General features: G+C 43.2%; 2 protein-coding genes across 3 annotated transcripts in view; one reads left to right on the top strand and one right to left on the bottom strand.

Moving 5' to 3' along the window:
• Positions 1-14,983, bottom strand: part of ORC3 (origin recognition complex subunit 3) — a 52,480-nt gene extending 37,497 nt beyond the window's left edge. For both annotated transcript variants that reach the window (XM_054162569.1, XM_054162570.1), the window contains exons 1-7: positions 14,879-14,983; positions 10,894-10,948; positions 8,093-8,190; positions 4,186-4,330; positions 2,734-2,838; positions 1,408-1,562; positions 148-284 (exon numbers count right to left, since the gene is read on the bottom strand). In XM_054162569.1, coding sequence (XP_054018544.1) covers positions 148-284; positions 1,408-1,562; positions 2,734-2,838; positions 4,186-4,330; positions 8,093-8,190; positions 10,894-10,948; positions 14,879-14,902 — 719 coding nt within the window. In that variant the 5' untranslated portion in view covers positions 14,903-14,983. The remainder of the gene's footprint in view (positions 1-147; positions 285-1,407; positions 1,563-2,733; positions 2,839-4,185; positions 4,331-8,092; positions 8,191-10,893; positions 10,949-14,878) is intronic.
• A 199-nt stretch (positions 14,984-15,182) lies between these two features.
• Positions 15,183-24,178, top strand: part of RARS2 (arginyl-tRNA synthetase 2, mitochondrial) — a 42,094-nt gene continuing 33,098 nt past the window's right edge. Inside the window, exons 1-7 of the mRNA XM_054162568.1 lie at positions 15,183-15,273; positions 16,126-16,199; positions 17,211-17,316; positions 17,903-17,986; positions 19,590-19,687; positions 21,466-21,521; positions 22,742-22,825. Coding sequence (XP_054018543.1) covers positions 15,235-15,273; positions 16,126-16,199; positions 17,211-17,316; positions 17,903-17,986; positions 19,590-19,687; positions 21,466-21,521; positions 22,742-22,825 — 541 coding nt within the window. The 5' untranslated portion in view covers positions 15,183-15,234. The remainder of the gene's footprint in view (positions 15,274-16,125; positions 16,200-17,210; positions 17,317-17,902; positions 17,987-19,589; positions 19,688-21,465; positions 21,522-22,741; positions 22,826-24,178) is intronic.

The following is a 24,178-nucleotide window of genomic DNA, read 5'->3' as shown; positions in this document are numbered from 1 at the left end:
CCTACCAAATTTAGTTTTACTCAATCACTGCTGCAAAGAAGCAGCATTCGATTCCAGCTCTCCCCTGGCCTCATTGTTACCCTTTGAAACAGCTGCAAATAGAAAACTGTTAAAGGAGTGGAAGAATTAAACATCAGATCATGTTACCTGCTGATGACTATGAAGTCTTGAAGTACTTTTGTGCTGAAACTCTCCATGTCTTTTAATATAACTACAACTGGAGGATATTGCCCATGACTAGAAGAAGGACTTGTTCTTTTGCTTGGAGTTCCAGAATCTGTTTTCTTTAAAGCAAATTTTTTAGGTATTAATAAACAGAAGACAGTAAAATGAAAAGACCTAATCATGTCCATCATATTACAACACTCCAAAGGGACATGACTGATTTTTTGCTACAGTTGCAATTAGAATCTAGAATTGCAATTTTTCTTCCTTCTGTTTGGCACAGCATAAAGAATAAACAAATTCTAAGGATCCACATTCCAACTAAGGTAAGAATAGCTCAGTGGAACAGAACTAGTGAAATTCTGTTGAGATTGAGGGAGATAATTTGAGTTCTGCACACACACATTGTTGATTTCCTCTATCTTTAGCCTGCAATAAAAGGAGCACATACTTCACTAAATTTTTGTTGAACATACTGCTCTGACGAAGTCATAAAATCAGTTCCAACTTCTACTCATAACAGAAGCAAAACTTAAACTTCATTAGCTTTATTAAATACACTCCTCCTCAATGTAGAGTGGGTGGCAGATGACAGAATGGCACGTTAGCACTAACATGAAGCCTTTCACCTGCACGGCTTTAATGAAGCTGAGATTGCATTTTAAGCTTCTAGTTCCAGTTAGGTCACAAAATAGTACTTTTTGCTTGGTTTTCAGAATTCCAACATTCACCCCTCACCAAAAACTAACTCCACATTTGCTGTATACATTACAGATTTATCACAGAATCAGAGAAACATTCAGGCTGGAAAAGAACCTCGAGTTCACCAAGTCCAACCAATAACCCTACTCTGTAAGGTTCAGCCCTAAACCATATCCCCAAGCACCACGTCCAAGCCACCTTGAAACACATCCAGGGTTGGGGACTCAACCACCTCCCTGGGCAGCACATTCCAAGGCCTAACCACTATTTCCATTAAATTTTTTCCCCCAATGTCCAATCTAAACCTACCCAGTTGTAGCTTGGGGCCATTCCCTCTTTTCTATCACTAATTACCTGTGAGGAGAGACCAGCCCCAGCTTCTCCACAGTGTTCTCTGAAGTAGCTGTAGAGAACAATGAGGTCTCTCTTCAGCCCCCTCTTTTTCAAATCAAACAGCCCCAGCTCCTTCAGTCTCTCTTCAAAAGATTTATATTCAAATCACCTCAATCTCACTTATTATTAAAGGAAAAGCTATCCTACCTTTGTAACACTTTCATACCAGCTGACAAGAGTTGTCATTGAACAACGTATTCTCTTCTGGGACACCTGCACATAATCTTCATCTTCCAATGAGTCCTCATCTATATGGCAGTTCATCAGCTGCCCCATCAGCTTCTGCATGAGATTTTTTATGCCTTCACAAAACATTTTTAGACAGGTAACAAGGAGAAGTGTTACTGAATAACAAAACATCTAACTCATATTCTAAGAAAACTACCCCAAGTTAGCAGTTTCTCACTTTTCTAATGATTCTCCTCTTTCCAGAACGCCCATCTCATGTTCCAGAAAGCTTGAAGGTATTCAAGATATGCATGTTGTTAATGTAATAAAAACTATCCTACTAATTAGCCTAGATAGTAAAAGCTCAGGCTAAGATGTTGGCACTGCACCTTTCCTGAACTCCTGCCACATGCTGTTGAAATGACCTAAAAATAAGACAGGCAATCCTTGGATCTGGGGATGCTGCCATAACTTGATCTTTTTACATTAAAACATTAAAAAAAAAAGAAAAAAAAGAGGAGCAACAGGAGTGGGATAAAATGTATTTTACAGAATCATAGAATGCATCAGGTTGGAAGTGACCTTTTAAGGTCATCTTGTTCAACATTCCCCTGATGTGAGTAGGAGCATCGCCACCTAGATCAGGTTGCTCAGGGCCCCTTCAAGTTTGACCTTGAATGTCTCCAAGGGTTGGGCCTCATCTCTGTGTTGCCTACATCCCTGGGCAACCTGTTACAGTATTTTACCACTCTCTTTGCAAAGAACTTTCATCTTATACCCAACCTAAATCTACCCTGCTCCAGTTTAAAACCACTGCCCCATGTCCTATCAGTACAAGCCCTTCTAAACAGTCCTTCCCCAGCCTTCCTGTAGGTCCCCTTCAGGTATTGAAATGCAGGTATTTGAATCTCCCCAGAGCATTCTTTTCTCCATTTCTCTTTTCTACCCATTCCCTCACTGTACTAATGTGACTAAGCATTTAAAAGGTGGAATGCATGCACACACTGTGCAATTAAACAAGAAGAAAACCAGCCTACAGTATCAACATGCAATACACCAAGCAGCATGTTCTGACACGTGTCACAGTTAAGTAGCATTTCAATCTTCATTGTTTTAAACTGGAACTGAATCTCTCTTAAAATACAGAAGGCATTACTGCTATGCTAACATGGAGTCAAGTATATCTTTAGAAAGTCTTCATGGTCTCTCCATTCCATTATTCTCACATCTGGGGACAAAAGCTGTAATTTCTAGCTCATTAAATAGTTTACCTAGAAGAAGCAGCAAAGCTACTGCAGTATTTACCTGCACAATCTTTGGCTTCCAGCAAGGCTATATAAGGAGTAATGTTATTCTGAAGGACTTCAGAGAGACTTCTAAAAGTCAAGTTGTGATCTGTAACATTTACACCTAGGAAAAAAGACAAATTTTAAAGGGCAATTTTCCTGTGATTTGTGACCACGACTGAAAAATTAACTGGAGAGCAGACAACAATGGAACTCCAAAAGAGACTTCAAATATTCAAGGAAGGTATGAAAAAGCACAACATCACCTAGGAAGAAAGATGAAAAACTAGCACAAGATTAGGCATTCATGTTAATATTAGCTGATTACAAAGGAAGAGGGAATCACTGCAAAGACCCCTCTTACATTCTGAGGGGAAATTTGTTTTTAGAGTAAGATTTCTCAAGGGTGTAATCCTGCAAGGAGTAGGATTTGTTTTCCAACTCCTCTGCTACTCATACCCTCAGAAGCCATTCCCAGTCATCTAGAGTCTGCAGACAACAAGATGAAATTCACCGTCTCTAAAGAGCAGCTGCATACACTTGAGACCTGGATCCTCACATGGCTTATGTAAGAAGGAAAATTACAAGTTAGTATGAACTACTCTCTGAATTTCCCAAGAACTATGCAATATTTACTGCATTTGTTAACAACATTAGTAAACAAACAACAGAAAAAGAACAAGCCCCTCAAGAAAGGAATTCACAGGTTATTCCACAGAAACATTCAGAGCAGGAGCTTCACACTTTCTACTACCTACAAAAGCAGATTACTTTCCAGGCCTTGTTAATTTGAAGCATAGGTCTGATTTTATATTCCCTAAAATGATCCACTGAAAATGGAATCAAGTTGCCTTGAATCAGGTTCAGGATTAGTTTATAGAGTGGGGGTGGTGGTCAGGGAGGCAGAAACAAATGAAACAAACAAACCAACCCCAAACAACAACAAAAAAAACCCCAACCCAAACCAAACAAACCCAACCCCACAACCAACCAAAAAAACACCCTTCAGACCTTCACCAACTCCAAGAGTAAGAACTTCAGCTATTTTCTTCACCCTCTGCTATTTGTCCAAGACAATGATACTGCTTTCCTACATGTAAAGATGCACTGCAAGAACATGTATCAGAAATACAGAAGCTGTAGGACTCCATGGTTCGTTATAGAAACCACCACCTGTATTGGTGGCAGAAACTGAGACAGAATCAAGGCATCTCCACTACTCCTGCCTCAAGAGAAAAAGCCCAAGTCACTACCAGTTGCCTCAGACAGCCCTTCAGCAAAGGTGTTAACTTACTGGACATTGAGACAAAAGAGAATGTCTTACCCTGCTTCCTTCTCCCAGCCCAATCTCTTCTGCTAAGATTTCTGAAGCTGATACTGCTCACAGTAATTGCTGGAAGCCAGCAATGTGTTTTGCTTTGACCTCTGTGTCAGTTTTAAGCAGATGTACATAACAAAATGTAAAAATTACCTAAAACAAGAGCTGCAGTAGGGATTTCTCTGGGCTTCATCCCACGAGTCCATTCTGTGGTCTTCTCTTGGAAGTCAGAATGAGACTGCCTCAAAAAACTTACTAGATTATCAAATAACTGCTTATTCAAGTCTTCCTGTATTTGCTGCAAACAAGAACAAAAAAGGAGATATTTCATTTATTAAAATGTGGAAACACCAGAATAACTTCTTTCTCTTTCTCCTCTCCTTCATGATTTTTAATCCTTAAAACTCCAGGGCAAAATGTTAAGTAAAGCTAAGTTTTCCTGTTGTATTGGGTTTTGGTAGCTAGAGTAGGGTACAGGCTTCAGTGAGAAGCAGCCATAAGTTTCTCTGCATCCAATACTCAATGGCAGCCAGCTCCAAGATGGATCTTCCACTGGCCAAGGCTAAACCCATGAGCAATGGTGGTAGTGCCTCTGTGATAATATATTTAAGAAATGGAACAGGTTGCTGCAGAAGAACTGCAGCCAGAGAGAGGAGTGAGAATATGTGAGAGACACAACTCTTGGATACCAAAGTCAGCGACGGAGAGAAAGGCACCAGAGCAGCGTGTGTTGAAGTGCATGCATGAAGATCATGCAGCCCATGGAGATTAATAGTGGGGCAGATATCCACCTGCATCCCATGGAGGACCCCATGCCAAAGCAAGTGGATGCCTGAAGAAAGCTGGGACCCCTTAGGAAGAAGGGAGGGGTGGGGGTGGTGGGGAAGGGGTTTAAGATTTGGGTTTCTCATTATCTTACTCCAATTTGGTAAGAAATTAAACTAATCTATCCCCAAAGCAAGTCTGGTTTGCCTCTGATGGTAATTGCTGAGTGATCTCCCTGTCTTTATCTCAATTCACAAGCCTTTCATTGTATTTGTTCTCCCCTGTCGAGATAAGTGACAGAGCAGCTTTGGTGGGGACCTGGCATTCAGTCAGGATGAACTCACTACAGGTGTGAGCTATAAAAACATTCCTTTATTCACTGGGTGGAAAACAGACACTTCCCACCTTGGAACTTGTGGTCAGATACCTCAACAATAACTTAGAAAGCAAATGAGTTTAACTGTGTTGTCACACTGCAAGTTATAAAGGGGAGACCAACACACTGCCAAGATGTGAGTGACACAGGAGCAATAAAGCAGTATCATTACTTTCCAAAAGGATGTTCATGAAAATTGTTATTATTTCCCTCTTGGCTTACCAAATGCACATAAACATTTTTCTGAGGGATCCAAATGACTGACAGCAAAATGACAGCAAAATGTTCATCTTCTCCAAATCCAATTCAGGATGAAAGCAAGGAAGGCATTATGTATGTTTCATAGGAAAAAAAAATATTAAACCATAAAACTGCCACATTTGCTACGCTCTTTTGCCCTTCTGGATGATTTTCATGCAATATGTATTGACAGGAATATAAAGAAAGGTGAGATAAAACTTGTAGAAACAGATATACAGTGGCAGCTTTTTATATTTCTTTTATTATGTATGGGCCTTTGAAAAAATCTCTCCTAGTCCTAAGTCTAGCCTTCTGCTAGGACATTAAAAAACCAAATGTACTCTGAAGTTCAATATATTAATATATTCTCCAGACCACAGATGTTAGAAACAAGATTAAACCCCCAACCCCAATAAAATCATCATCTAGATTTATTAGCAGCAAGTAGTGAGGCACGTGGCAGTGGATTTTAAATGAGGTACCAAAGGCCACCTCTAGCAGGAGTTCAGACTAAAGACTTTCCAGGGTTCTCTCCAACCTGAATTATCACACAATTTCATGTCTAAGAACAATCATCACCTCCAAGCTTGCCAGCAGTGGGATAAAAGGATGGTAATTCAAAATGCATTAAAAAAGAGAAAGATGAGATGCCCCCTAAGATGGATAAAGAAAATCCTATGCATAGCAATAAAAGTAACTCCAGGAAGTCTACTCATGGACAAACCAAACTCTATGGCAAGGCCCATATCAATTTGTCAATGTAGGATGAACTGTCTTCCACCAGGAGGAGGAAGAACAGAAGAATAGGAAGATTAGAAGAAAGTCAAACTCCTAGAAATCTCAAAGAAAATAAGGGTGGGAGATCTAGAACAGGTGATTTTCTAGATGACAATGGCTCTGTGTTTCTGAGTAGTTAAGGGAGACTTTGGCTATGATGGGCTGTGTCTGCTCTTCTGGGAGAAATCCTTAGAGAAATAGGAAATAAACCACCACTTCTTCAATCTGAAAATCCTGAGCCACTGTTGGCTGTGTAGAGGCACTGCCTCAAAAGCTTTGGCAATACTGTGCCAAGGAAAGAAGATCCAAGAAAAACTCTTCAAGAAGTAGCTATAGAATGTCATCTTCCCTATAGTCCACTGTGCAGCTGCTAGCATTACTGCCAATGCTGGTAGCTAACCCATCAAGCTGAAGCAGTTAGGTGGAAGATACCAAACATACCTCCACAAACTTGTCTGTGTTCTCTATAATCAGTGCAGTGCTTTGTACAACCTGGATGTGAGGGCCCCTCAGTTTAGGAAGGATGTTGACTTGCTGGAACGAGTCCAGAGAAGAGCAACAAAGTTGGTGAGGGGTTTGGAACATAAGCCCTACGAGGAGAGGCTGAGGGAGCTGGGGTTGCTTAGCCTGGAGAAGAGGAGACTCAGGGGTGACCTTATTACTCTCTACAACTACCTGAAGGGAGGTTGTAGACAGACGGATGTTGGTCTCTTCTCCCAGGCAAGCAGTACCAGAACAAGAGGACACAGTCTCAGGCTGCGCCAGGGGAGGTTCAGGCTGGATGTTAGAAAAAAGTTCTATACAGAAAGAGTGATTGCACATTGGAATGGGCTGCCTGGGGAGGTGGTGGAGTCACCATCACTGGAGGTTTTTAGGAGAAGACTTGACGGGGTACTTGGTGCTGTGGGTTAGTTGCTTGGGCGGTGTTGGATTGGTTGATGGGTTGGACGCGATGATCTTGAAGGTCTCTTCCAACCTGGTTTATTCTATGTATGTATTCTATGTATGTATGAAAAGGGTGCTGACTAGTCAAAGTGAGATGGATCATGGAATAGTAGGAACAGAATCAGAGGAATTTATGAGTTTACCCCAAGGGTACAAATTGTAAGCTACATCCAGCTGGCTTCTACTGTACATCCCTAAACAAGCTGTGGAGGGAAAATTCTCATAATGTCCAGAGCCCAACAGCAGGCAAAGGAATATGGAATACTTGCCCAGAATCCTTGACACTGAACAGAAGAGGAAATCCCTGCTGTACAGAAACAATTATTCATACTATAATGCAAGCCAGCTGGCTACAGGGACATAACAGCAGCATGCCATCTAACACATGACAATTAGGAGGCCACAGTTCTGTATGAAATTAACTTTGATTCCCACCAGGAAACCCCACTGACACTGGGCACACTATTTCAATAGACTATGCTTGCAGCTGTGTTATTCAGTCTTTGACATCCATACAGTTGTATTCAATACAAATCCACTGTGAATCCTGGGCTGCTATGAACCTTGTAACACTGAGGCCACAGAGGTCAAGAGCAACCCAAAATCCTCAGACAGCTGGCAAGCACTGAAGGCAGGTAGGGAGTGCTGAAGGCAGAAAACAGCAGTATGCCAGGAATTAATAAAAAGGACAATTAGTAAGAAGAGAATCTAGGAGGCAGCAGCTTGAAGTACCAAAAGCACACAGTTCTGTGGTTAGAAGTAATGTATAATTGAGGGACTTATTGCTAATTTATATTCTGGACAGGGATTTCAGTCTCAGTCAATATTTCTTGCCCTTTTACTGCTTTACCTAATTGCCCTTTTAAGCATGCAAAACACAGGATCTCCAGAAACAAAGATGGAAGCAGCATTGTTACAAATGCAAAGCACTATTTCAGTATGAGGTGCACGACTCACCTCTGTTTCTGCTTTGATCTTACTCCATAAGGACTGACAAGTAGCAAACCGCAGCTCACTGTCCTCTGAATCACCCTTTTCTTCTCCAAAACCATGATCTAGAAAGACAGAAAGCAAAGGCAAGCACAAGTGAGATCATCAAAAATTAAAAATAGCATCTTCATATACACATATATCTAAGGGAGATGAATTTTCTCCCCACCAATTGATTTACTGCTGGTATCTGGCAGAATAAGCAAGGGAACAAATGGAACATATTAACCCAAGCGTGCAAGCAGAAGGCAAAGAAGTGGCTGTTTTTCCCAAGTCCCAGATGAGCCAAGGGCCAGATCAGGGCAGCCTTTATTCTTAAAATGAAATAAAATTTAAAAGAACACAAATCTTTCCCTTGCTTCAGAAAGTTTTGTGGCTCTCTTTCACCTATTAAAGATTCAATCTTCCTTCACTATTACAGTTAGATATGAACTATAAAGGCTTGCAAGGACGCATGAAAATCCTCTCTTTTCCCCTTGGAAGATGCAGCTAACACCAATGTCCTAAAAACCAGTATGGCAACTGTCAGGTTAAATGAAATACAAGTTTATTTACTTTCAAAATAGGTTTAACCACTATGCCAGCAAAACTCTTCAGTGCAAACCAGGTATGCTTTTCTGGCTCGTCTCTAAATTGCCTTTCACTTCCATGCATGCTCTTTATGAAAAAGAGAAAGAGAATCAGATCCTTTTTTGGTAAAACAGTGTCTTGGCACACTTTCTGAGTACATCTGGCTTCCCAGGTGCTGCTCTGCCTCACAGATGTGAGCACAGAAACTCTCCTCCAGCTTACAGCTGGAAAAGGGAATAGACGGAGCTGGAAGTCAGATGAGAGAACAAACAGAAACTAGCACAAACGAGTGAGAATTTTCTTGTTGTATTTCCTCCCATATTCAAACAATTTACACTTCCCTTAAAAAAAACAAAACAACAACCAAAAATCCAACCAACCACCACTAAACCCCAAACAAATAAAGCCCCAAAACAAACAAACAAGCACCACCAACAAAAAATGCAAAAAAAAAAGGCACTACTTTGGAGCCATCTTCCTACTCCCAACACACATTTAGCAGGCCTGGTGTAGGTTTCAGACTTCACTACCACCACCCAGGAGAGCACAAAGACTGAAGGTTAAGTAAACAGTCCTTAACTGCAAGGCAACATTAAAACATTAACAATTTGGGGTTTTTTTCTTAAATATATGCATGCAAAAAAGTCAAATTGCTAGGCCTTAATGTCTATTTGGTGGCCATTGGATGGAGCACCAGCAGTGGTCTGATCTTTAGACAAGCAGTTGATGAGGATCTTCAATCTTCAGCAGCATAAACTGCCCCCCAGAAGAGATATATAAATGAGGAACAAGTGGTACCTCTCATCCTCCATCTCCCCTTAACTAACTGGAAGGATGCACATCAAAATACTCTTTATTTAGAGTACCATTCTAACCAACTGCTGTGAACAGCCAAACTAGCTCACCTTCATCTCTCTTTCAGGGCCAGCTGAGCCATATTTATTCTTCTGTCTCCAAGCATCAGCACCTCTGGCAGGATTTATCCAAACATTACTGGATACTATGGGTTTGGTTTTGCAAGATTAGCAAGGGGCAACATTTCAATGTGATTTAAGTGCACAGGTCTTGGCTGGTGGATTTATTTATCCTGCAGTAACTTGGAGTGACAGACTGGATTCTATTTCCCTGCTTCTTGATCCCTGAGCTACACAGATGTACCAACTCTCCATGGCACAAACAACTTGGGATCCATTTTAAAGCCGGTGTTGTAGTAAGACCCTCCAGTAATGAATGAGCATGTGGTGATTGCCACAAAGATCTGGCCTACTACTTTTCCCTCTACTTTTTATAATACAAATTGTCAGACCTTTTGACAGCTCTAGTGATGCCAAGAAGAAGTTTAACTGAATAGTAAATTTCCTCCCTGAGTCTCAAACAACAGCTATTTAAGCAGCATTATTTGTGGCTCGAGTAAGTGTCCATATTCTTCAAATGACAAGAAGTCTGTATACACAGCATACAGGCTGGAGAAAATACACATAACAAATACTCATGGGCAGAAGCCTTGGGATCTTCACAAATAGCTTGTCTTTCTTTTCCTGAAGAAACTTAAACAAACTATCCAGAATTTGATAAGACTTAGTGTGACCGTTGGAGGCTGTGGGGGAGGGAAAGCTGGGCCTTCTCTCTCAACCCACCACACTTAGGAATGGGATATCTTTTCTGACTCACATGACTTCCAAGTGGCTCATTCAGACTCTTCAGACAAATAGTTTTTCAGTCAGCAAACCATTTGTGATAGCATGGAAGGGAGTTTTCTTGTTAAAAAAACCCTAAACATGGCATGACAAAAATAGCTATGCTATCCTGATGACTGGAGACGAAAAAACCCCAAACACTTACACTAGCCAACAATTTGCTGGGGTTCCTCTGAAGAAATGAGTTTCAGCAATAGAATAGAATAAACCAGGTTGGAAGAGACCTTCAAGATCATCATGTCCAACCTATCATAAAACACCACCCAACCAACTAAACCATGCAACCAAGCACCCTATCAAGTCTCCTCCTGAGCACCTCCAGGGATGGTGACTGCACCACCTCCTCGGGCAGCCCATTCCAATGGGCAATCACTCTCTCTGTGTATTGACATCAAAGAGCAAAATAAATCCTCATGCAGTTATGGCAGAACTCAATCAGATGTGGTGAACCTTCCAGGATTAACTCTTCTCAAGCACAGAAACATGCATCAAAACACTCACCTGGTTTATGAGACAACCTTCTCTTCTTGGGGCTTGGTTTAAAGACAAAGCAGCCCTAGAGAACAGCAAACAAACAAACAACTTCAACATGAGCATCAATCTGACTCTGGCTCCTGAGGCCACTTTACTGTCCTTTCATTTCAGTGCTCCATTAAACCAACAATGTGAACTGAACTGCCAGAATCATAAGGATATCAATTTGCATTTTGTCCTTTTATATTCCTCTTTCCAGCTGGAAAAATAGTGGAAGCAATATCCCAGCATATTTAAGAGGTACTTAATCATCTATTATGGTCTTCATCAGTCAATGATCAACTAGAACAGCAGAAGACTCTTTAAATATCTCAATTCTAAGCTTGTTGGAGGCTAGAAGAGATGATCCCCCTGGAGCACATCAATAGTTTTCTCAGCACAGTTTCAGTTAAAAACAATAACAACAACAACAAAACCCACAACAATAAAAAAAGCTCAAGATGCATAGATCAGGTGATCCAGAACAACACAGTAAGTATGGAGTCACTTAAAAAAACCAACAACATGCTGCAGCTACAGAGGACAAGTGCATCCTAACTCAAAAAAGTGGTTGAAGAAGTAAAGATGGTTTGCAGCAGAGGGACAAATGGTTTGGAAAAAAATCAGATAAATAAAAACTCATCTCCAAGAAGTCCTCTAGGGACTATCCCAGTTAGATTTGTTTCATCACAAAGGAAATACAGGAGAAGGAGCAAGGCATGAAACAGAAGTTTTGAATCCTGGAATTTTTCTCATTTTCCTTTAGAAAATCTGAAATTCTTTCCCCTACCCCTCTTGAATAAAAACTCATCTCTTTTACAGAATCACAGTATCACCAAGGTTGGAAGAGACCTCAAAGATCATCAAGTCCAACCTGTCACCACAGACCTCATGACTAGACCACGGCACCAAGTGCCACGTCCAATCCCGTCTTGAACCCCTCCAGGGATGGTGACTCCACCACCTCCCTGGGCAGCACATTCCAATGGCTAACAACTCTCTCTGTGAAGAACTTTCTCCTCACCTCGAGCCTAAACTTCCCCTGGTGCAGCTTGAGACTGTGTCCCCTTGTTCTGCTGCTTGTTGCTAGAGAGAAGAGACCAACCCGCACCTGGCTACAACCACCCTTCAGGTAGTTGTAGAGAGCAATAAGGTCTCCCCTGAGCCTCCTCTTCTCCAGGCTAAACAATCCCAGCTCCCTCAGCCTCTCCTCACAGGGCTTGTGCTCAAGGCCTCTCCCCAGCCTTGTTGCCCTTCTCTGGACATGTTCAAGAGTCTCGATGTCCTTCTTAAACTGAGGGGCCCAGAACTGGACACAGGACTCAAGGTGTGGCCTAACCAGTGCAGAGTACAGGGGCACAATGACTTCCCTGCTCCTGCTGGCCACACTATTCCTAGCTGAAGTAGTGTTAAAAATTTCCTGTGTATCAGAAATCATATGCATTCCCTAACTCTCACCACGAGGTTTCTCAGGCTGCACCAAGGGGGAAGGAAACACACAAGCATTCAAGTTAGATAAACTGATTCAAACCCCTGTTTCTTAGTGGAGATGTTTATACAAGCAAAGATTACTGAACTTAGTCTATCATAGTTTAGCCAGTAGCATAAGAGAAGAGGACACTTGCAGGAGATCTTATTGCTCTCTACAACTACCTGAAAGGAGGTTGCAGCCAGGTGGGAGTCGCTCTCTTCTCCCAGGCAACCAGCACCAGAACAAGAGGACACAGTCTCAGGCTGTGCCAGGGGAAGTTTAGGCTCAAGGTGAGGAGAAAGTTGCTCACAGAAAGAGTAATTTGCCATTGGAATGTGCTGCCCAGGGAGGTGGTGGACTCACTGTCCCTGGGGTGTTCAAAAAAAGATTGGACGTGGCACTTGGAACCATGGTTTAGTTGTCAGGTGGTAGGCGATGGGTAACAGGTTGGACTTGATCTCTGAGGTCTCTCCCAACCTGGTTGATTCTATGATTCTATTCTATGATAAGGATCCTAGAATGACCTACAAATGGTCTAGTGAAAATGAAACTCCAGTTGTTTGTCCAGTTGACTACAGGTACTAGTCTGTTGGGTGACTTTGGAGAGGGTTATTTTCTTTCATAAAACAAGGATGGGATGGGATGGGATGGGATGGGATGGGATGGGATGGGATGGGATGGGATGGGATGGGATGGGATGGGATGGACCAGACCAGGTTGGAAAAGACCTTTCAGATCATTGAGTCCAACCCATCACCCAACATTATCTAATCAAGTAAACCATGGCACCAAGCACCCCATCCAGTCTCTTCCCAAACACCTCCAGGGATGGTGACTCCACCATATTGCAGTAAAACACTGTTTTTCAGAGAGGAAAAATATTATCAGTCTTATGAATCAGAGATGCCTTCAGGCACTTTTCCATTTCACCATGTATGTTAACAAATATCTAAAACCAAGCTGGACAACAGTTGTGATTATTCTCCAAATCCTAAACACTCTGGACAATTCCACTACAAAGCACTGTGTTACAGTACATGTGTCAGAACAGCAATTCATGACAGCACAGCTGGAATAATCCAAAGTAACTATAAATCATGTAAGGTTAATCAAATGCATGCTTAATCAAACCAAACATGAATGCTCTTTAATGCTTTGCAAGCACTGGATTTACTTACTATACCAAATGTAGCACAAAGTAGAGTATAAAATGGTAAAGTATTGCACATATGGTGTGAGAGGTAAAGTATGGTGTGAAAGGTAATGTGAGAGGTAAAGTAGACACCTTTCACAACCTAATAGCAACAGCCAGTTTTGAAAGGGAAATCCACCTGTTTGAGACGAAGTTTTAACTTTGCTTGGAAGTACTTCCCTTTACTCCTGAAAGGAATAACCTGCACAGTGACTTCCACACCAAAGGATCCAGCCTGTATGCCACACTTCAGTGAAAAGCAATGTAAGGGAGAGGGGCCTTCCCAGGACAAAATGCAACCCCTCTTGCTGTGAACCACTGCTACTGTTCACTGCTGCTGCCCAGGGAGGTGGTGGAGTCACCGTCCCTGGAGGTGGTCAAAAAGGGATTGGACGTGGCACTTGAAGCCATGGTTTGGTAGTCATGAGGTGTTGGGTGACAGGTTGGACTTGATGACCTTTGAGGTCTTTTCCAACCTTACTGATTCTACGATTCTATCTGAGCAAGCAAGCCAGAAAATAAGTTTAGAAGTTCCAACACAACATTTTAAGTCTTGCTATACACTAACACTCCAATGAATGCACTGTCCCTGTCATCAGTTCTGACTACAGGCCTGATAAAAGCTTTCAGCACAGGGATATCTAGATGATAATAGACATTTAACACCAAGTGACAGTATTTTTATTTCTCCATTAGTTTTGGGAAAAGATGGAGATCGTTTCAAAGTGGCAGTAAGGAATACAAACACACATTTTCTGAAAGGGACAAAATCTACAGCCACACCACTGCTGCCAAGCTCTAGGTGAGGTGTACCTCAAGCACAAACGCTTATTGTGCGCTAACGGGACAGAGGAGCACGGCAGAAGGGCTGAATGCCTGCTGGGAGAAAAAGCCATGGGTAAAGTGGACGTCAGGGCACGGATGAAGAGCCCCCAAGACTTGACAAAGGAAAGGAAGGCGACAGCACTATAGGGAGCTGGGAGCCTAGGAAGAGGGAACCGACGGGGATGAAGATGAGAAGAGAGGCAGACGCAGGATGCCACAAGACAACGCTGCTGGCCAGCTCCTACAGCACCCGCACTGCTGCTCCCCTCACGGGGCCCTGCAGGCACCGCTCCGAAGAGGCCGCTCAGGTCAGTCAAAGCCCCTGTCCCGCCGAAGCGCGGGGAACAGCTTACAGCTTTGGACACGCTGGCCCTGCCCGCCGCGGCACAAGGCCTCCAGCCGCCCCGGCATGAAGGGAGCGAAATCCCGCGGCCCTTCCCAGCCGGTGCGCCCGGAGCCGCGGCTGAAGGACACCGGCCCCTCACCTTGGAGACGGAGCACGTGCTCATGTCGCTCGTCTCACACCCCAAGTCCAAGCAGCCCCAGTTGAACGGCCCCGGCTAACCCGCCGCCGAAACCGGGTGAGAGAGGCCGCGCGGACCAGCGCGGACGCGCGGCGCACGCGCAGGCCGGCAGCGCCGCCCAGCTCCCCACTCGCCCGCGAAAAGCTGCGGCCCCACCACTCCGCCTCGCGTGCGGGGACGGTCCCTTCTGCGCCTGCGCGTCTCCTCCGCGCAACCGGCACCAGTAGGCTTGTCCCCCCTCTCTCAGCCTCGTCCTGGGAATGGTATGGCCCAGTCCGCGCCTGGGCGGCTGCGAGCTTCCGACCAGCGGCGCAGCTATGGCAGCCTGTGCCTTTCGGAGGAGCATCGCTTCCCAGGTACGTCGCTCCCTCCTGCAACTTGCGCGGAGGAGGGGGTGCGCCACAGCCGAGGTGTCCCCTTGGCGCCCTCAAACCCTGAGTCTCCCTCTCTGAGCCTTCCACAGTGGGTCCGACCCGTTGCCACGGGGCTTGGCGCGGGATTACCTGCCCCAGCCCGCTCTGGGGGCACCGCTCGCCCTGGGCGGGAGCTCGGACGAGAGCCCCACGGGGGCGTTCCGGCTCCTGCTGCTGCCAGCCCCTCACCGTGCATATAGATTCCCCGCAGACTTAAAGCCCTTGAGAATTAATCAGAAGTCTCTTGGCAAGAATCCAGCCGTTCGTAGCTTGTTAATCAGGCCCTGGCACGCTGTGGCCCTCCTCGTCCCCCGCTTACCAGTGCAGGATATGCTCAGGTGTAGTGACTGGCCCAGTCAATAAAGGCGTGACAGGGCTTGGTGGGATCCTTTCTCAGGGGAATAAAACGCAAAAGAGTAAGATACACGTGATGTTTTGCCTTCTTTTCTAAGGCACTTTGAGGCGTGGTTTAGCAGGCACGGTGGTGTTGAGCTGATGCTGGGACCTGATGATATTAAATGTCTATTCCAACCTTAATGATTCCATGCTCAGTGATGGTCTTAGAGGCGTTTGCCAGCCTTAATGGTTCTATGACTTCTTGGATTTGTATTGCTTTCCTTTTTTAATTGTTTATAATAGTTAATGAACATTTGCCTTTTCACCTGTATTGACGTTTGTTTTCAAACATAACTGATGAGTATTTCAACAAGGAGAGGTATTTTTCCTGGGGGGGGGGTTTATCTTCTTTTTCGTTTTTTTCCCCTTTAAGCACTTTGTTCTTTATTTCAAACACAGCTTTCAAAGGTTTTGGATTTGCCACCAGAAAGGTTGATAAAGTCCATATCTGCAGTTCCTGTCTCCAAGAAACGGTAGCGTTCACATTTTATCTTACAACGCTGTAGTATTTTCTGTTGTGCTTGGTATTGCAAGACCCTAATAGGACTGTAGGGAAAAAGAAACACAGAAGAAGCCCAAACCTAAGCTAATATATCCGTGCCAATTATAAGAAGATACCTAAATCTAATGAATTGCTGCATTTGTACAAACAAGCTCAAAACAAATGTGATTGCTTCAAGAGCTCTCCAAAATACAGACAGTGGCAAATATTTCACAGTATCACTAAGGTTGGAAGAGACCTCAAAGATCATAGAGTCCAACCTGTCACCACAGACCTCATTACTAGACCATGGCACCAAGTGCCACGTCCAATCCCCTCTTGAACACCTTCAGGGATGGTGACTCCACCACCTCCCTGGGCAGCACATTCCAATGGGGAATGACTCTCTCCGTGAAGAACTTTCTCCTCACCTCCAGCCTAAACCTCCTCTGGCACAGCTTGAGACTGTGTCCCCTTGTTCTGGTGCTGGTTGCCTGGGAGAAGAGACCAACCCCTTCCTGGCTACAACCACCTTTCAGGTGGTTGTAGAGAGCAATGAGGTCACCCCTGAGCCTTCTCTTCTCCAGGCTAAACAATCCCAGCTCCCTCATCCTCTCCTCATAGGGCTTGTGCTCAAGGCATTAATGATCTGAATGTGAAACTGCTCACAACCAGTTGTGAAGTTAGGGATTTTTTTTTTCCCCAGTATCCTGGGGAATTGTAATGATGTCAGCAAGTAAATTGGATTTATTGATGAGCATAACTTTTGTTTATTCTGGAATGGTATTCTCACCTGTGGTACCATGTGTACTCTGACTGTATTAGAGCACAGGTAACATTTAGCTTTCTGTTGTAGCTTTCTAAACTTAGTGAGCTTGCAGGTATGTGGCTGGATACTCTTGGCAATTGGGCTGGTCACATACAGAGTCAGCTTGGATCTGCCAAATCTACCCATCATTTCCACAGGGTTTTCCCCTGATTTTTGTATGTTCTTTTTTTTCAGGTGTGTTGCTGATTTCCAGCTTTCCATTGCTTCTGTAACAGAAGACAATTCTAGCAGTTGCTTATCACAAGACCTTAATCTTCGAGCTCAGAAGCTAGCTGAAAGGGTATGCTAATACATTAAGCACATGTTTATGCAAAACAGACCAGAGGCGTAACACTTTTAGATGAGGTTCTTGTGAAATTATTCTATTTAAATAGTTGGAGTGTAAAATATTTTTGAGAAGTTGGGAGGGTGTCTAAAGGGTACAACATGGTCTGTCCTGTTACCCAAAAGTTGAGGAAGAAATTGAGTATGTAGTGGCTTAAAAAAACCAAAGACAGCAGAATCCAGCCTGATGGAGGATATTGTCAGTGATGGTTTTTTTATCTGCTGTCAGATACTGTGTATGTTGTCAAATGCCCCTCAGCTTTTTGTATGTGCAAAAAACCTGCTGCTCCCTGTCAAAATAAAACACACTGCTGACATGCAGGGCTTGTAGTGACATGTGGCATTTCAGGCTGAGTTATTAAGTATGGATTGGAAATAATGAAGTCATCCCTTTTGCAACAGGATTGGTTAAATGATCCATTTGTGGTTGCATCAAGCCAATAAATAACACCTAATGTTTATAGGGGGTTAAATTTATAGTTAAAGTGAGTTACAATTTTCCAGTTTTCATGTGGACTTTCTGGGTTTGTTTCTGTTTTCAGCTAAAATGTGATGCTGTAGTGAGTGAAATCAGTGCTGGGCCAGGAACAGTGAACTTTACAATAAATAGGGAATTACTAGCAAAGGTGAGTATTGTATGTCAGGTACATTAAGGTAATGGGAAACTATAGAATACTTACTGGTGTCTTAGAAAGGTATTTTCTAAGTGAAACGGTCTTTAAGTTCTCCCTAAGGCTCCCTGCTGATGATTTGTTAGGTAGGTCTAGAATTTGGCCTGAGACACAAAAGTTTAGCCTTAGAAGGAGACAATGTATCTACCATTCACTAATAACCATAACTCCTCATTTTTCTCTCCCTGCTTTGAAAGGCAGACTTGGCATCTGCTTAGTTTCTACACTATACAACTCAAAAGTTTTGGTCTTGCATATAAAGAGTTGTCTTTAAAGAAAGAGAAGGATGATAAAAAAGGTACCTGAAATAAAAGTATATGACAGCAGATCTACTATTGCATAATGAGCTAAAAAAAAACCAGTTTATAAAAGCTGGTGTTGTTCAGCCTGGAGAAGAGAAGCCTCTGGGGAGACTACATCTTATGAGGAGTGACTGAGGGAGCTGGGACTGGTAAGTTTGGAAAAGAGGAGGCTGAGGGAGACCTCATTGCTCTCTACAACTACCTGAAAGGACCTTGTGGAGAGGCTGGGGATGGTCTCTTCTCACAGGTGATTAGTGATAGAGCAAGAGGGAATGGCCTTAAGCTATGACTGGGTAGGTTTAGATTGGACATTAGGAAGAAGTTTTTTGCAGCAAGAGTGGTCAGGCATTGGAATGTGCTGCCCAGGGAGGTGGTGGAATCAGCACCCCTGGATGTGTTTAAAGGTGATTTGGATGTGGTGCTTGGGGATATGGTTTAGGGGTTACCCTTGTAGAGTAGGGTTAATGGTTGGACATGGTGATCCTGAGAGTCTTTTCCAGCCTGAATGTTTCTGTGATTCTGTAATTGCCACATTCCAGTACCTGAAGGGAGCCTTCAAGAAGGCTGGAGAGGGACTACAAAAGCCTGTAGTGATAGGATGAGGGGCAATGGTTTGAAATTAGAGAAGTCTAGATTTCAATTGGATGTTAGGAAAAAGTTCTTTACAATAATGGTGGTTGAATACTGGAACAGGGTGTCCAGAGAGGTGGTTGAGGTCCCATCCCTGGACATATTCAGGGTGAGGCTCAACAGGGATCTGGGTGACCTGACGTGATTGAGGATGTCCTGCTGAGTGCAGGGGGTTTGACCTTTAGAGGTCCCCCTATTTACATGAGAAGTCTCTCATTTTATGTGTGGTCACTGTTCTACCTGTGTTCTTGGACTTCGTTTTCTTTCTTGCCCACCAATTACTCCCAACTTACTCTCTTGCCCTTTCCTGTTACCTAATTAGAAATTATAGCAACAAAAAGAAGCTTCCACCACAAATCAGTCTTTCTTTTCTCTGCCTGTAACTGAATGTTCAGTTGCCTCTGACTTTTCACTTTGATCAGATGCAGATTTGAAAAGCTCCTGTCATTTTCTCCTGCACGTGAGATCTTGTTCACTTGGCAGACCAGAGCATGTGAATTGCTCCTGTGAATCAAAGCTGTGGAATCAGACTCTTGTGTTAATTGTAAACAGATTTGCTGAGAATATTTTCTGCTTTTGAAACATTTCTCTCTTTGTTTTTTTTTTTTTAAATGCTTATGGTTTAGACTGTGTTGCAGCAGGTGTTGAAAGAAGGTTCAGAGTATGGAGTAAAAAGTGAACTTTTCTCTGCAATGCCAAAACAAAAGGCAGTGATTGAGTACAGGTAAGTGAATGTGATAAGTCTTTCAAGAAAATTGCCTCTTCTGCTGATGGATATTTCACTGATCAATGTTCCTTGCTGTCATGTGTGATGCCTGTGAAGTTAGAACATCTTTACACTATTATATTCAGCTGTATTTGATATATTTAGAGAATCAAGGTTTTGTCCCATTTCTGATATTTAGAGTTTGCCCCTCACACTGCCCTCCTCCAAGGATATTTTCATTTAGTGCCTAGTAGCATTCAGTTTTTAAGACAGCATCTTTTATTTTGCCATCAAGAAACATGCCCTGAATTTTCAGCCAACTCACTCATCTATTTCGCCACATTAATACCTTCCTCTTTCACTTCCTAAAGCAACCACGCTTTTGTCTTGATAAATCTGCTAAATTGCTGGCCCAAAAATTTCTATCCAGTCCAATTTTGTTTATGGTCTCCAATTTTGTTTATGCCCATGGAATGAAAAGTGGCTGGCCCAGATCTCTTTATGTGCAAGTACTTTTGTTCACGTGCATTCCCTCTGCAGGCTTCCATATTCATGCAGAGTAAGCATTTGGCTTTAATTTAGAGGGTGAATTTTCACATCTTACCTCCCACTTTATTATCAGTGGCAAGCAATTGTGTGTCAGGGCTTCTGTGGGGGGGCATTGTTCATAGAATCAGAGAATGTTAGAGGTTAGAAGGGACCTCTAGGGTCATTGAGTCCAACACCCCTGCCAAAGCAGGATCACCTAAGGTAGTCTGAAAAGGAGTGCATCTAGGCAGGCTTTGAAAGTCTACAGAGAAGGACACTCCACAACCCCTCTGGGCAGCATGTTCCAGTGCTCTGTCACCCTCGCTGTAAAGAAGTTTCTCCTTATGTTGAGCTGAAATCTATGTTGAATCTTGTACCCCTTGTTCCTTGTCTTATTACTGTGCACCACCAAAAAGAGCTTGGCCCCCTCCACTTGACACCCACCCCTCAGATATTGATAGACATTGATCAGATCCCCTCTCAGTCTTCTCTTCTCAAGACTGAACAGCTCCAGGGCTCTCAGTCTCCTTTCATAGGGGAGATGCTCAAGTTCCCTAATCATCATCATGGGTCTCTGTTGGATTCTCTCCAGCAGGTCTCTCTCTTGAACTGGGGAGCCCATAACTGGACACAGTATTCCAGGTGTGGTCTTACTAGGGCAGAGTAGGAGGGGAGAAGAACCTCCCTAGAGCTGCTGGACACAGTTTTCTTGATGCACCCCGGGATCCCATTGGCGCTCTCAGCCACAAGGGCACATTGCTGTGCCGTGGAGAACTTGCTGTCCACTAGCACTCCATGGTCTTTCTCCATGGAGCTGCTTTCCAGCAGGGCAGTCTCTAAGAACATGTAGTTTTAGTTACTGATTCTTGTACACAAGATCCCCTGTCCTGGTATCAGGTACATAAAGGTACAAGAAGAGTGATCACTCTGTCCAAAGTGTGTCAAAAGTGTGAATGTACTATCAGTCTTTTGTCACTAGTGAGTGTAGCTGGGTTTTGGATGGTTCTTTGTTGTGCAGTTGTTTGTGGTTTCTTTTTCCCTGTTACACTGGCTGCCAGCTGACACTCAAAGAAAAGCTGCTTGGAAAGGAAAATAGCAAAATCTGCTGTCTAGAGTGGAAGCTAATCGGTGAATTTGAAGGGAAATTTGAAAATGGTGGGGTTATTCCAAACAGTCTTCTATGTGCAGGAATTGAATTCTTTTGAGTTGGTGATCTGTCAGTCTTGTACAAACATTGAACCAACATTATTTGTGCAAATCTGTTACAGCTCCCCTAATATTGCCAAAAAGTTTCACATAGGACATTTGCGTTCCACTATAGTAGGTAAGTCTGCATTTAACTGCCTCCTAACAGGACTTATTTGTCTTCCTGCTCCACTTGACAGGGAAACACAGCTAAGCTTTCACTCTTCTAGTGGAGTGGCCTGTCAGGCTCAACTTGCTAATTAAAAACCTCAACTTGCTAATTAAAAAGAGCGTGGGGGGCTGCTGGCGGATTTATTGTCACACATAATACAGTTTTCTGACTGTGAACATTAAATGAAGCAGTTTAAAAACTGGTCTGCAAAGACCCCTAGGGCAGGTTTTCATTCAGGTGTCATGAGAGTCCTTTGAGTTTTACATTTCCAATTGGCACTGGACTGCAGAGCAGTCAGTTATGTCTCGGTGGCTGTCTTGCCTGCTTTTATATGTTAATGCCTTTGTGCCAGTATTACTAACAGAGCTGCTGTACTTCGTAATGGGATAGTTACTCAGTTTGTTGTTCAGTGCTCTAATGGCATATGGAAAACATCATTTCTTCCTCCTTTCACAGCAAAAGACTTTAGGTTGTTAGCAGAAGATCCTACAGCATCTGTGCAGCTAACAGTGTGGTAGTTCTTAATTATACTCAATGTATCATGTATAATTATTAATTACTTCATGGACTGGTAGAGTTAAGTGAAATGCCCTGTTTAGGACTCCTTTATGTTGTATTTCTGGATCCTTTGCTGCAGGGTAAAAACCCACATTCAAAATGTTCTGTAGATCAGCGTTTGTCCAGTAGTAAGAGAATGAGTTGACTACAGAGAATGGAATTAAAAGTAGCTGCAAGCTATAGTATGGTGTTATAATAAGAGAAGAAGAGAAAGCTTTCTGCATGCTTTTACATCACTACTGTAATTAAAAGATACTCCTGAAGCTCAGGAAAACACAAGAAGGGATGCAAGTATTTCTTCTTTGTAATTCTGTGGTTGTAGCTGAGCTCAAGAGAAAGGTGATGAGTTTTTGTTGTAATAACAACTAGAACCAAGACATGCTTGTGTGATATGGTAAGTTCAGGGCATACCAGGCACACAGTGTGTTAAGTGCAGAGCTCAGTGCATGACCTTTCTTTTCCTGCTCAGAATATTGCTACTTTTAGTTATGAAATTCCAATAGTGGAATAGTTCATCTGATTGCTGCTGTTCATCTTTTTTAATACAGATCTTGCAAAACAGAAATCAGTTGTGTTGGGATGAGAGGCTGCCTACAACTGAATAATGCCAATTTTGTTTTCCTTACCAGGGAATTTTATAGCAAATCTCAAAGTGGCCCTGGGACATGAAGTAATAAGAATAAATTACCTTGGTGACTGGGGCATGCAGTTTGGTATGTTTTAATATGTTTCTCCTCTTCTGTTTTCTACTGTATCAGATGGTCTGGGTTTTCAGCTTTGGGTTTTACAGGCCCATTGGATTCACTCTAGGCTCGTGAAGGTAATATTGTGTAGTTAATCCTCTTTAAAATACAAGCAAAACAATGCAGACTGAGTCATCAGCTGCATTACCTATACTACTGTACAAGAAACAACAGGAGGAAATTTACCCAACAGGTTCTCTGTCCCTCAGTGGCTCCTCAGACCATGTAGGTGTCATTTGGGGACTATTTTTAAAGGGCAGTATAAATACTTTCTGAGTGTGCTGGATATACCTTTGGAGCTGTCATAGCTGAGCAGGCTTCTGTTGCTGCCTCCAGGCAAAATGCATGCACATTGCCACAGCAGTTGCACATCTGCTCTGGTACTGTCTTCTTTGTTCAGATTTTGGTTGTGAAAGAGTAAGTTTGCTAATTCACCTATGCCACATTTATACACAAAACAATGGGATAATTGTAGCATACTGTACATTTAATATTTATTTTTCTTAGTATGTATTGTTGTGTTTTCTTTATCTGTTTTGTTGGTTTTCGTTGATTTTTCGCCCGTCCCCCCCCCCCCCCCAATTTCTTTTTTGTTTGTTTTTGTTTTGTTTGGGTAGGGTATGTTGTTTTTGTTAGACGTTTCCAGAAGGAACAACAACATTCTTATTCATAGAGCATTAATTAACTTCCACAGCCCAACTGCATTTTGGCAGGTTGAGGCCTGGAGAGTTTGTATCTTTAAAGATTTCTCAACACTTCCTCCAAACCATTCAGTTTCCCTTTGAAATGTAGCAAAAGAAAGGTGTGTAGTGGAGAAGGTGCGAGTGAACAGGCCTTGAAGGATACTTGTATGCACACACATGCACATTCCTTCCTCTTCATCAGATAGGTGAAGCCTGAAAACTCCTCTTGTGTAGCCTAGAGTGTTTTGACACTTGAGCGTGTCCAGAGAAGGGCAATGAGGCTGGGGAGAGGCCTCAAGCACAAGCCCTGTGAGGAGAGGGTGAGGGAGCTGGGATCGTTTAGCCTGGAGAAGAGGAGGCTCAGGGGAGACCTTATTGCTGCCTACAGCTACCTGAAGAGTGGTTGTAGCCAGGAGGGGTTTGGTCTCTTCTCCCAGGCAACCAGCACCAGAATTCCTGAACATCTTCAGTGATGGTGACTCCACCACCTCCCTGGGCAGCACATTCCAATGGCCAATCCCTCTTTCTATGAAGAACTTCTTCCTAACATCCAGCCTGCATCCAGTTCTGGAGCTCCTATTACAGGAAGGATTTGGACGTGCTGGAATGTGTCCAGAGAAGGGCCATGAGGATGATTAGA

Source organism: Dryobates pubescens, chromosome 6, assembly GCF_014839835.1.
Source record: "Dryobates pubescens isolate bDryPub1 chromosome 6, bDryPub1.pri, whole genome shotgun sequence".
Taxonomy (NCBI): Eukaryota; Metazoa; Chordata; class Aves; order Piciformes; family Picidae; genus Dryobates; species Dryobates pubescens.
This window is presented reverse-complemented; position numbering and strand designations above follow the sequence as displayed.